This window comes from Myripristis murdjan, chromosome 14 (assembly GCF_902150065.1).
Source record: "Myripristis murdjan chromosome 14, fMyrMur1.1, whole genome shotgun sequence".
Classification (NCBI taxonomy): domain Eukaryota; kingdom Metazoa; phylum Chordata; class Actinopteri; order Holocentriformes; family Holocentridae; genus Myripristis; species Myripristis murdjan.
Window position 1 is genome coordinate 1,566,467 of NC_043993.1, and position 13,508 is coordinate 1,579,974.

Here is a 13,508-nt window from a genome sequence, read left to right on the forward strand (position 1 = left end):
TCCGCTGAAAATTCCTGTTAGCACTCAAAAATTATGACGACATAACTGTGCAGGAAGTAAAATCTACTAGACGTCAGCAATGCAATGCCTTTGTCTCCAAATCACATCACAGCCACTACAGAAACTTTAGAGTGAGTGAGTTTTTCTTTCTTTCTTTGTGATCAAACAGAACAGAACAGGTTTACACTCAGAAAAATAGATTTGAGAGCAAACACTGTAGCGGACACTGAACGGCCACAGTTCTAATGAAAACGTGTCAGCGTCACCTGCTGGGTCGGACTATTTCAAACACACAAATACAAGCACATCCAGCATTTTGTTACAATTTACATCTAATTTTTTTTCTGCTCAGCAAAATACAAATGACAAAATACTCCAAAGAAATTACATACATATTTTGAATACATTTAATTGAAATGCTGCCCATGTATGAGCGCAACTCAGGGCTGGATCAGGAATGGAAAATGGATGGAAGATGTGACCAGAACCTGCCAGTCAACTTTTTTTTTTTTTTTTTTTTAACAGCTAAGTCAACCCAGAACTGCAGGTACACCACAAAAGTTAATTAATTAATTAATTAATTTTATTCACTGTGTTAGCAGCAAATTTTTCCTGTAAATCCAGACACAAGTTATCAGGATGAAAGCAGATGCGAAATGATTTGGCTCGATCAAACTGTTATTTAAGATGACTTTTACTCTGTTGTGTTTTAATGAGTTTCTCAAATACCTGCCAACTAAGGGTGTATTGGCTCTTTCAGACACACACACACACACACACACACACACACTACTCTGAGTTTGATCTGTGCACCACAGTCAATGCCACAAAAAGATTATGGCAAAAAAAAAAAAAAAAAAAAATCAGATCCACACACAAGCTGGATATGAGGCTCTGCAGATGGGAGGAGGCCAGTGATTTTGTTACGTTTTAAAGTGGATTCAACCCGTGTGTGTGTGTGTGTGTGTGTGTCTGTAGGTAACAGAGATGTGTTGGCCAGTCCAGGGTCGTACTTCTTCCTGTCAAACAGCGCTGGTCAGGGGGAAGAGTGGCTGAAGAGCCTCAACAAGGGAGTCTGGATCCCCTTCACAGGTACACACACACACACACACACACACACACACATCAGATCAAGGTTATTATAGTTAACTAAAACTAATCTAAAAACTAAAACTAGGTGTGATGAAACATTTTAGTGAGCTGAAATAAGAATAAAAATGAGACTTTAGAATGAAAAACACAAACCCACTCTGGAAACTAAACTGAAACAAAACTGAACTGAAAACAACAACAACAACAACAACAACAACAACAACAACAACAACAACAATAATAATAATAATAATGATGAAATAGAAAATTTTCAGCAATAAATGTTCCAGCTCTCACCTTTACTGTTATAAACCCCAGTGTTCTTGGGGTGAAAATCACAAGCTTCATTACAATTCAAAATTATTTTGACTCTTTGTACAATGATTCAATTCAGGGCCAGGGCCAAATACAAGCTGCTGTTCACAGGCAGCTGTGGCGCTCCCTGCTCTTTTAGAGTTAGGACTGGTCAAACCGCTGAGGAGGACGTGGCAGCTGGCATGTTAACTAGGGTTGAGCCGGATACTTGGCTGAAACGAGTATCCGGTAGATGAGTACGAGTATTATGGAGTATATAAATGTCCTGCCAAATTCCAGGGGAATGTGTCTAAGATGATACATAAGACATGCAGATCTTTTCTATTTGATGTGATGTTGCAGCCAGAAAAACAACGGCATCTTGGCTTTGAATATTTCACTCAGTGTCAGTGTGATGGAGCTTCAATGAAGCTGCAGAAAGGATGTGACACTGTCCTGCTGTACTACTGGAACCACATGATTTTTTATAACTTTGATGCTACTTAATGGGAAATTGAACAGAAACAGGGTTTAAGGGGTTTAGGGAAGGAGAGTGACCAGGAGAGACGGAGGCTGAGAGAGAGAGAGTAGGGGTGGGTGGGGATGATGGAGTGATAGGAGGGGAGCAGAGGTATTTCACAATGCTGCCTCTTGTTGAGAGTTGAATTCCTGGAATGCTGCTGCGTCTTATCTTATAGCAGAGAGAGAGTGATTTTGAGTATATATGTGTGTGTGTGTGTGTGTGAGACAGAGAGGAGAAATCCAGATTGCATGAAAACACACTCCACACACTCTCGTCTGAAACACATAGACACAAGTTTTAGCTGTTCGCTGCAGCATCACATAGACAGGATGAAGGAGGGGAGACAGGTGAGCTACCTGTCTCACTCCACCTACCGCAAGATCAAGAGAGCGCTCAGCTTCCATCCACGTAAGTATGCTCACACTCACTCACTCTCTCTCTCTCTCTCTCTCTCTCTCTCACACACACACACACACACACACACACTTACACATATGTCATTTTGTAATCCTCTTCATCCAGGATTGTTTGTTGTAGGTCTCTTTCTCTCGTTTTCTCTCTTTTATTATACAGTTAATGACACAAACTGTTTAAGCAGCGTAGATCCGTGGTTCCCACTCGTCTTTCAATAATGTACCCTTTTGAAATAATTTTTCAGCCAAGTTCCCCCTGACCAGTGCAAAAAAAGCAACACTTGGTATAAAAAATCCTCTAAGAAGAGGTCCAACCCAGCTGCATCAGTGTGTCAAACATCAACTTGATACTGAAGATATTTTGTTGTTTCTGTTTCTGCTTCTTTTTCACTTCTTTGTGATATTGTGTCAAATGTCAGTTTTTTTTGTTCACCTGGTTACTGATTAATTTGAAAACTTGTTTGCAGTTGCAAGGTTATGAAGCAAAACTAATAAGAAAAGTTGGCATGAAAAAAGTCAAATAAAGAGAAAGACACTTTGTACAAAATAGTGGCTATTTTCACTGAATGCTATTTCAAAAAACAAACAAACAAACAAAAAACAAACAAACAAACAAAAAAACTAACTCGTTAAACATGTAAAACTTAAGCATCAGAGGCATTATGATTATTAAAGCAGACTGGTCAGCCCATCAGTTGACAATGGGAACATGTGAAAGTAAAGATGGTGGCTGAATGAGTAGAACTGGTGTGGCTCGTTGTTTCATGGCAAATCAGAATATTGTTCACTTCTCCATGGCAACAGCTGTAAACATTCAGCTGATGTCACAGTATCAGCAGAACATACTGTACTCTATGCTGTGTGTGTGTGTGTGTGTGCGCGCGCGTGCGCGCGATTTGTATGTTTACAGAGTTTGTGCTGATGACACCACCTAGTGGTAAAAATCACATACTGCACTTTCTTTTTGTACCCAATGTCCCGGCAGGGATCAATGATGCATTTCTGATTCTGATTTTTGATTTCAGAGAAGTTGAGTCATTCATTACATCAAGAAATCTAGAGCCAACACGCTTATTTTACACATTTATTTAGTTATTTAGATTAAAAAAATAAATCAAAACTAAAATTGGGATGTTCGTAAATAATATATGAAGCTAAAACTACCAAACCCACAACTGAGCTCAGCCCAATACATTTTCTATGTTCAACATGTTGTTGGTTGAAGAAGTCTGCAGCCTCTCTATGTTTAACTTTTGAACCAATAGTTAGCACCTTTTTTGTCACTTTGCCATCTTGTTTTTCTGTCAGTTCCCTTCATATTGAACAAATTTTCCTCCCTGTCTCTGCTCACCCGTCTGCAGGTGTGTTTGGTCAGCGTCTGGAGGAGACGGTGCTGTATGAGCGGCGTTATGGGGTGCGTTTGGTTCCGCTAGTGGTGGAGCAGTGTGTGACCTTCATCCGGGAGCAGGGCCTGCATGAGGTGGGCTTGTTTCGCCAGCCAGGACAGGCCAGTCTGGTCAAAGAGCTGCAGGAGGCCTTCGATGCCGGGGAGAGGCCCACCTTTGACAGGTAGAGAGAGAGAAATTGTGTATGTGTGTGTTTGTTAGAGACGCAAGTGTGTTTCACATCAGCTCACACAGCTGCATGCATTGCAAGTACAACCCTGCAGCAGCTGTGGCTTCATGTCTGATGTTTGTTCAAAGGATTTGTGAATAAAACTGTGTTTTGCATGCAGTAACACAGATGTTCACACGGTGGCATCACTGTTGAAGCTCTACCTCAGACAGCTGCCAGAGCCTCTGGTTCCCTACAGCCGGTACCAGGACTACCTGCTCTGTGGCCAGAAGCTGTCGAGTGACCGGATGCTGGTAACAACACAGGGCTCTTATTCTGAAAAAAAAAAAAAAAAAAAATTAAATATCGACAGAGAGACACTGACACAGAGAGAGTGAATGTATACTGTGGTTTTGAGTAATCAGTCAGCTAACTCACAACAACTCCTTTTAATGTTTTATTTTTATTTAATGTGTTTCAAATGTTCTTCTTTTTATTGTGAAGCACTATGAGCTGCAATTCTTGTATGAAAGGTGCTATACAAATAAAGTTTTATTTATTATTATTATTTATAATAATCTGGTGTTTGCTATGCATGTAAATATCTGTGTGCACAGTAAGCCTGCTAAACCTGTAAAGTGGGCAGATTTCAGTAATGCTTTAAGTGAGGGGAGCCAATCAGGACCAAGTCCGCTTGTGATATTTAGTTATACAGTTCTTCTGTGGGGCGGCTCAGGAGGTAGAGTGGTCGCCCAGTAACTGGAGGGTTCCCGGTTCGATTCCCGACTTCTCCAGAGTGTGTTAAAGTGTCCTTGAGCAAGATACTGAACCCCTCACTGCTCCTGATGGAAAGCTAGGTGCCTTGCATGGCAGCCTCTGCTGTCAGTGTGTGAATGTGAGGCACAACATTGTAAAATGCTTTGAGTGGTCAGTACACTAGGAAAGCGCTATAGAAATGCAGTCCATTCTGAAACTGAGTGGATTCTTGAAAATGTAAGAACTTTAAGTTGAATTACTCAAGCAAAAGTTTTGTTAAACACCCTCTCACATGTATACATGTAGACAGAAAGAGAGAGAGAAAAAAATTCATGTAATAAAAAGGATTTCTGTTGCTTTTATTAAACTGATCCTGAAGACTATCTTCCTCCTCCACCCTCCTGTCCTCCCTCCTTCCTTCTGGCTCACTTCTGTCAGGCTTTGGTGGAGTTGCAGAATCTCCTCCACGAGCTGCCAGTGGCCAACTTCAATCTGCTCAAGTTCATCTGCCAGTAAGACCCCTCTCTGCTTCCTCTAGCTGTATCAGGGTGGGACGGACGTCAGCCTCTTATCCTGAGGTTGAGTGGGATTTTTTTTTTTTTTTTTTTTTGTGAAATAACACTTACTGTTTTATTTATTAATTTAGGGATCAAATGATAATTTATAAAGATACTACCAGAAAAAAAAAAAAAAAAAAAAAAAAATACAATACAGGCCAAAAGTTTGGACACACCTTCTCATTCAATGCGTTTTCTTTATTTTCATGACTATTTACATTGTAGATTCTAACTGAAGGAATCAAAACTATGAATGAACACATGTGGAGTTATGTACTTAACAAAAAAAGGTGAAATAACTGAAAACATGTTTTATATTCTAGTTTCTTCAAAATAGCCACCCTTTGCTCTGATTACTGCTTTGCACACTCTTGGCATTCTCTCCATGAGCTTCAAGAGGTAGTCACCTGAAATGGTTTTCCAACAGTCTTGAAGGAGTTCCCAGAGGTGTTTAGCACTTGTTGGCCCCTTTGCCTTCACTCTGCGGTCCAGCTCACCCCAAACCATCTGGATTGGGTTCAGGTCCGGTGACTGTGGAGGCCAGGTCATCTGCCGCAGCACTCCATCACTCTCCTTCTTGGTCAAATAGCCCTTACACAGCCTGGAGGTGTGTTTGGGCTCATTGTCCTGTTGAAAAATAAATGATGGTCCAACTAAACGCAAACCGGATGGGATGGCATGTCGCTGCAGGATGCTGTGGTAGCCATGCTGGTTCAGTGTGCCTTCAATTTTGAATAAATCCCCAACAGTGTCACCAGCAAAACACCCCCACACCATCACACCTCCTCCTCCATGCTTCACAGTGGGAACCAGGCATGTGGAATCCATCCGTTCACCTTTTCTGCGTCTCACAAAGACACAGCGGTTGGAACCAAAGATCTCAAATTTGGACTCATCAGACCAAAGCACAGATTTCCACTGGTCTAATGTCCATTCCTTGTGTTTCTTGGCCCAAACAAATCTCTTCTGCTTGTTGCCTCTCCTTAGCAGTGGTTTCCTAGCAGCTATTTGACCATGAAGGCCTGATTGGCGCAGTCTCCTCTTAACAGTTGTTCTAGAGATGGGTCTGCTGCTAGAACTCTGTGTGGCATTTATCTGGTCTCTGATCTGAGTTGCTGTTAACTTGCCATTTCTGAGGCTGGTGACTCGGATGAACTTGTCCTCAGAAGCAGAGGTGACTCTTGGTCTTCCTTTCCTGGGTCGGTCCTCATGTGTGCCAGTTTTGTTGTAGCGCTTGATGGTTTTTGCGACTCCACTTGGGGACACATTTAAAGCTTTTGCAATTTTCTGGACTGACTGACCTTCATTTCTTAAAGTAATGATGGCCACTTGTTTTTCTTTAGTTAGCTGATTGGTTCTTGCCATAATATGAATTTTAACAGTTGTCCAATAGGGCTGTCGGCTGTGTAGTAACCTGACTTCTGCACAACACAACTGATGGTCCCAACCCCATTGATAAAGCAAGAAATTCCACTAATTAACCCTGATAAGGCACACCTGTGAAGTGAAAACCATTTCAGGTGACTACCTCTTGAAGCTCATGGAGAGAATGCCAAGAGTGTGCAAAGCAGTAATCAGAGCAAAGGGTGGCTATTTTGAAGAAACTAGAATATAAAACATGTTTTCAGTTATTTCACCTTTTTTTGTTAAGTACATAACTCCACATGTGTTCATTCATAGTTTTGATTCCTTCAGTTAGAATCTACAATGTAAATAGTCATGAAAATAAAGAAAACGCACTGAATGAGAAGGTGTGTCCAAACTTTTGGCCTGTACTGTATATATATATATATATATATATATGTGTGTGTGTGTGTGTGTGTGTGTGTGTGTGTGTGTGTGTCCAGGTTTCTGAATGAGGTCCAGACTTACTCTGCCAGCAATAAGATGAGCTGCCAGAATCTGGCCACTGTGTTTGGACCCAACATCCTGAGAGCCAAAACTGAAGACCCGCACAGCATCATGGGAGGTAGACAGACAAACAGACAGACAGACAAACAGACAGGCAAAGGGTAGAGATAAAGATAGTCATTGATTCTCTACTTGTTTTAATATATCTACTTTATTTTTTGTAGTATTGTTTGTTTCATGTGATTTTATCTTTTTACCTTAAATTGTCCCTCAGTATTAAGAAAAGTATTATATAAATTAAATGTTTTCTTCTTCTTCTTCTTCTTCTTCTTCTTCTTTTTCTTCTTCTTCTTCTCAGAAGTAGTAGTATCATTGACTGTAAATTGAAAATATGAATGGTGACATGACAGGACATTGTCTTCTGAAACCAGTGGGACAGACACACTTTCCACCTCTACAAATGTTAACTGCTGAATTGTTTGGAGATGCTGTCACTGTGGCGCAACAATTTTCTGTGTGTTTGTGTGTGTGTGTGTGTGTGTGTGTGTGTGTGTGTCTGTATTCCAGGTGCAGCACTGGTTCAGTTACTGATGTTGGAGCTAATTAGAGAGCACGGGCCTCTGTTCTCCAGAGCCTCTCCGCTGGGCTCCACCCGTCCTCCTGGACATTGCAGTGTGTTGCCAAATGCTGTGAGGCAGCCACAGCTGAGTGTGGCATCTCCGTGCCTCCGCCAGCTCTCTCTGCCACTCATTACCGAGTGCTGCCGAGAGCCGGCCCAGCCCGCCGCCGTAGACCAGCACAGGCCTGCACACAGGTATGAGCTTCACTACTGTGGAGAAGGTTGGCTGAGCAACTGGAAGGTGCAACCATAAGCTTCTGGCTGTCTTACCTTCCCTGTCTTTCACTTGTTTCAAGAGTGTTTTACTTTATTTTCTTAATCTATCTATCTATCTATCTATTATTTTAAGGATATGAGTAAATCCTGTTTGTAAACTTGTAGCAATAAAAAGTGTAATGAAAAATTTTCAGTTGCTCTACTAAAAATGTGTTTTTTTAGGGCTAAAAAAAAGATAAAATTCTTTGGTGGATTTTTTTTTTTTTTTTTTTCTGGTGTATGACCTAACCCTTCTCTTTGGTTTGCCCAGCTGCTTTACCTCTGCTGCTGCCAACTTGGCCTTGTCTGTCACCCAGAGGAGACCTCAAGGCCACCGCTACACCTCCTCTAATCCAGAGAACTGCTTCTACCCCCTGCCCTCCACCAGCTACCCCCTCCAGAACCATACCGACAGGCAGAACGTGGACTACCAGTGCCACGCTAGCCGAGGATCATCTCCAGCAGCAGCAAAAGCCTTCATAGCCATTCTCCAGTCAGAGGACCTGCACCCTGATGGCTCCAAGCCCAGACCAGTTCCCCTTGATTGGGCAGAGGACCGACCAGGCCTGGGAGGGGCAGGGGCTCGTTTCTGGAGCTCTGGTGCAGGCGAGAAGCGTGCAGCAGAGGGTGCAGTGACAGAGCCAGCCAGTGGTGGCAGCAGCGAGGCTCAAGAAGACAGTGCTCTGTCTGTGTATGACAACTTGGACAGCGCATCTCTGCACCAGAGGATCGAGGATGTCACCAGAGGTCATTTTGAAGGCAAAGGAGAACATCTTGAAACTTCTGCCGCTGGAAGCCATCTGGGAACCTCAGAAGAGGGGGTGGAGCCAGAAGAGGCAGGGCAGACAGCCGAATCCTTCTCTTCCTGGTCCTCCTGTGAGATACTCCCATTGGATGAGAGCAGCTGTCAGGATGAAGGTGTCACTGTGGGGGGCGGGGTCAGTCCTGTCTTGTCACCGAGAAGATCGATAAGGTCTCCGTCCAATAAGGGATCAGAGGATGACAACAATGACAATGATAATGATGACAGCAATGATGATGATGATGAAGATGACATCAGCCACCCTAACTCTCCAGCCTCCTGCTCCGTGACCAGCGACGGCCCTCTCAGTACAGGCAGCTCAGACGTGTTCCTCCCCTCAGGACCTCCAGACCCCCCGGAGCCTGAGCTGGAGGCAGAGCCCAGGGACGCTCACTCCCTCCTGGCTGAGCTCCAGCAGCAGATGGCCCGGCAGAAAGCTGCATATCAGGCCAGGGTGCAAAGGTGAGACAGCAGCAAGAGGTGCAAAAAAAAAAAAAAAAAAAAAAAAAAAGCTCTTATGCCAAATGTATAAAACTCTAGATTCATGACTAAAACTGTGCAACTCAGACTTATAAAGCTGTGCGTGAGCATGCTTCAGGTTTTAGAAATCTCAGTCGTTGTGTATGTGTTGGCATGTGCACGAGATAAATGTTGTTTGACACGCCCCTAATTAGCTCATTTCCATATAAACATCTGTTGCTGCAGATTAATTTTTTTTTTTTTAGGTATGGCAAAGCACAGCGAGGTCCTTTAACAGCACCATAGCTGCCATCGCTGTCATTACACACAACCATGACTCACAGCTCAGCCTGGTCACAGCTCATCAGAATGACTATTAACTGATCACACATGTGCCTCCAAATAAATCCACCTATCAATCACATCTGTACAATGTGTGGCACAGTGCAACACACAGATTCTCACCCATAAATATAATAACAATTTTAAAAAATAGTTAAATAGGCTTGTACAAAATCATATGCACACAATGAAATTGGATGTTAAGGATGCATAGTACATTGAAATAATACATTGAAAATCACCTCTCCACTCTCCAAAACTGTGTGTATGCTGTGAAGTCTGTGGGGAGGTATGCACATTCTTTATTATAAATACTGATTTCTGTGTAGAAAATAATGTATGCATGTGTCTGTGCATACATAATGTTTATACATCTGGCCCCAGTTCTTTATTAATATTATTATTCTGTACAACAAAGAAACAAATATATCCATCTGCATATATCCATTCTTTTAAAATCCTGCTTTTGAAAAGACCTGCCAACAGGATGGGTAACTTAATTTGTTTTTGCTAACCAGAGCAGGACTAAATTTTAAGCTTTGTTTATCGCCTGAATGTTAGGAAAAAAAAAAAAAAAAAAGTCAAACATCTAATAAAGTATGGTCTAATAAAGTGTAAAACAAATCAAAACAAAATGTGTGTAACAGCATTACTGCTCATGGTATCAGTTCAGTTAATGATAATACTGTCCCTTAGTGCTTGTTCACACCTCTCCTGTTACACAGCTATGGAGAAAAAAAAAAAAATATCACTCTCTGTTTGCACACACTTCAGCCTATGCCATTGGATCTTAAATGAGGGCACGTTGGAGTGCTGCAGGGGCTAAATAATTAAAAAAGTTAATTAAAAAAATATCAGACATTCATGATTCATAAAATAATTAGCTTAAACTACATTAAGTTAAATAAAAAATGAAAATGTAAGTTTGATAAACCACATTTTATGTTCAGTTTTGCCTCCTGGTTTCCTGAAGTTGTCAAATGTATGTTTTTGTGTCGCAGGTAGGTCACAGAAAACATGGCCCATAATATTTCCCATTTTCTGCCTAAAGTACATTTTAACAAGTAGGACATGAAGGGAAAATTAAGCAAAGTATTACAGACAGTGATGTCTTCACCCTCTGTGACCAATAATGTCACAGCCACTGGCAATCAGTAGTAGCCTTACCTTCCTTGCAATATACTGGAAAAATTTAGAGGATAAATCTAACAAAATAAAAGTATTCAAGAAGAATAATAAGAATACTACATTTGAACTGAAGGCGCAAATGCAGCTGGTCTTTGTTAAAATTCTGTGTGTGTGTGTGTGTGTGTGTGTGTGTTTGACTACTTTCAGGGAATCCGATAATTAGGATGATTTGTCCAGTTGGGGACAAAAGCCATGTCCCCATTTGGAAAAAGCTGCTTTTTCAGTCAGTGGTTGAGATCAGGGTTGGGTTACGGTTAGGACTAGGTTAAGTTTAGAATTACGTTAAAATTACGGTTAGGGTTAAGGTTAGGGTTAGGTATGTAGTGGTTATGGTTAGGGTTTGTGTAACTCTCCACAAAATGAATGCACTTCAATATAATGTGTGTGTGTGTGTGTGTGTGTGTGTGTGTGTGTGTGTGTGTGTGCGTGCAGGTTGGAGCGCTGTAACGAGGCCCTGAAGGGGCAGGTGGCAGTCCTCAGGGTCAGTCTGGAGCAGCAGAAGCGTTGCCACAGCGTCGCTGAGATCAAGATCCGAAACATGGAGCGAGCCAGAGCCGACGCTGACCGGCGTAATGCCACGCTGCAGAGGGAGATGGAGCAGTTCTTCAAGATGTTTGGAGAGATCAGTGGAGGAGGAGGAGCAAGGAAAAGAGAGCGCATCTCACAGACCCTCTGATAGAGGAGTGGACGGAGAGGTTGAGAGCTCAGTGCTCTGTTGCAAAAAGGCAGTTTGAATGGTGTTAAGGGGAAAAACACACACTGCGCTTTGTATAAATCAATTGTCCTTCACTGAACACAGTTTGATGAAGTGGGCGTATTGTGTGGTTGAGGCCTCCAAAGTTTCCAGAAGGAAACACTCTCTGGTCGGCTTCCTCCATCCTCACATGTTGGTCGACATGCAGTCGACCATAGCGACTGATGGAGACTCTACTCTGGGATATCTGTGTTGTCCAGTTTTCTACTGCCTTACACATTTCTGCCACCAAAGTGTGTCTTTCCAGAAGGCCTGTGTGTGTTTGTTCATGTGTCTAACACACAAGACTCTCCGTTGGGAAAAGCATTCTGGGCCACTTCTGGCCATCTTAAAACAGAGTGGTACCTCAAGTCAGAAGAATGCCAAAAAGAAAAACTTGATTTCTCAACCACAAGATTTCTGAGATTTCATCTGAGATTTTATCTGATGCATCACTGTTAAAATGTTTATAATCATCAAATTAGACTTAAGTTGATTTTCTGTGTCAAACACCTGTATGGTGAATGTAAACGTAGCACTTACAGTTGCAGATAACTTGTTACATAGTTAGCTAATATTGCGAAATGTCTTTGACATAAATGAGGAACAGTATTTTATATTGGTTAAATGAAAAGGGTATCTTTCAGATTTTTTTTTTCTTTTTTTTTGTGGAGGTGGACCTCTGGAATACATCAATGTTTCAATTTTGATTTAGGAACTGGAATTTGCAGATTCTGCCTGTGAAATGAATGCAGCAACATGTTCTTGAGGTTATTTCACAAAGCAGATTTGGCAAGTTAACTGGATAACCTGTAACTGGCTGGTCAAAGTTATATAGTCTGCAACACATTAAATATATCTATATATAATTTAGATATTAGCAAGGGAAAACAGTGGGTTGGTGCTTATGCCCCTTTTGGATCATTTGCTACCATTCAAACACACCGCAAGAGAGACACATTTATGCAGGAATCAGGCTAACTTTTTTTTTTTTTTTTTTTTTTTTTTATTTAATTAAATTTAATTAATTAATTTATTTTTTTAGGGTTTAGGATTTTGATCTGACAAATTGGGGAATTTAAAACAAAACAAAACAAAAAATCAAGATACTAGTAGAGCGGTCATGTTATCAGTTCTCTCAAGAAAATTCAGGAAACAAGTGGATATGTTGCGGACTGAAGACTAGGTGACTTGTTCTCAAAGGCTTGTTTTGGGGGCACAGGGGAGCAGCTGTATTGAACTGTACTGAACCTACAGACAGGACTAAAGTTCAGGGCTAAAACTAGACTCCATCTATGGCAGTAGGAGGGACAAAAAATGTAGATTTTGTCATAAACACATCTAGCAGGGCTGCTTCACGCCAGTGGGCCTTAAGGAGGTCCATTCCAGTGATTTTGTACCTTCAGCGTGATTCTACGAATCTTTTCTCAAAGCAAGCAGTGGTATTTTGACGCTGCTGTATATTTTTTTTCTCCCTTTTATCCAGCTATGCGTTTCCCTTCATTCCACTATAATATGAAAATGAACTTTCAGATACTTCAAACTTTCTTCACACCAGTATTCCATCACCGTAATGAAGTCCCCCACATTAATTTTCCTAAAAGCAGCTGCTCTGTTGTGTTTTTGAGTGATCTGAACAGATCTGAAAGTATTTGCTGGTGGTGTGTTCAGGGGGCGTCTGACAACAGTACACAATGGTCATTTTCTGCCAACTAACAGGATCAAGGTAATGAGCTGTGTTGTCACAGAACCCACAGGACACAAAGCACCAATGCATGAAAATACTGACAATATATGACATTATGAATTTGATCGCTTTTCATCAAAGTGGCCATAATAATTGCATGGTAAACTCGCTCATCTGTTTTCCCACTTTTTGAAAGTAAAATGCACAGTTTCTCTCTGACCTCAGAAATACTTGACTACGGGGATTAAAAAAGTGCTTTTACCAAAAAAAAAAACTTTTACTAACAAGAGCTGTGCAAAGTGTGGAAATTATGCTGGATCACAAGGTCAGTGACGGAGGAAGATGTGGAATTCTCCTGGTAGGCAAGACATCCAACCAAGCTA

General features: G+C 41.5%; 1 protein-coding gene across 1 annotated transcript; it reads left to right on the forward strand.

Annotated features, from left to right (window-relative positions):
- The first annotated feature begins 2,223 nt into the window (after positions 1-2,223).
- Positions 2,224-12,249, forward strand: LOC115371535 (rho GTPase-activating protein 24). The gene is made up of 8 exons (XM_030068966.1): positions 2,224-2,317; positions 3,684-3,891; positions 4,058-4,190; positions 5,071-5,144; positions 7,037-7,158; positions 7,608-7,854; positions 8,186-9,178; positions 11,138-12,249. Exons 1-8 carry the CDS (start codon positions 2,239-2,241, stop codon positions 11,379-11,381), a joined length of 2,100 nt encoding a protein of 699 aa, XP_029924826.1. The 5' UTR covers positions 2,224-2,238; the 3' UTR covers positions 11,382-12,249.
- The last annotated feature ends 1,259 nt before the right edge of the window (positions 12,250-13,508 follow it).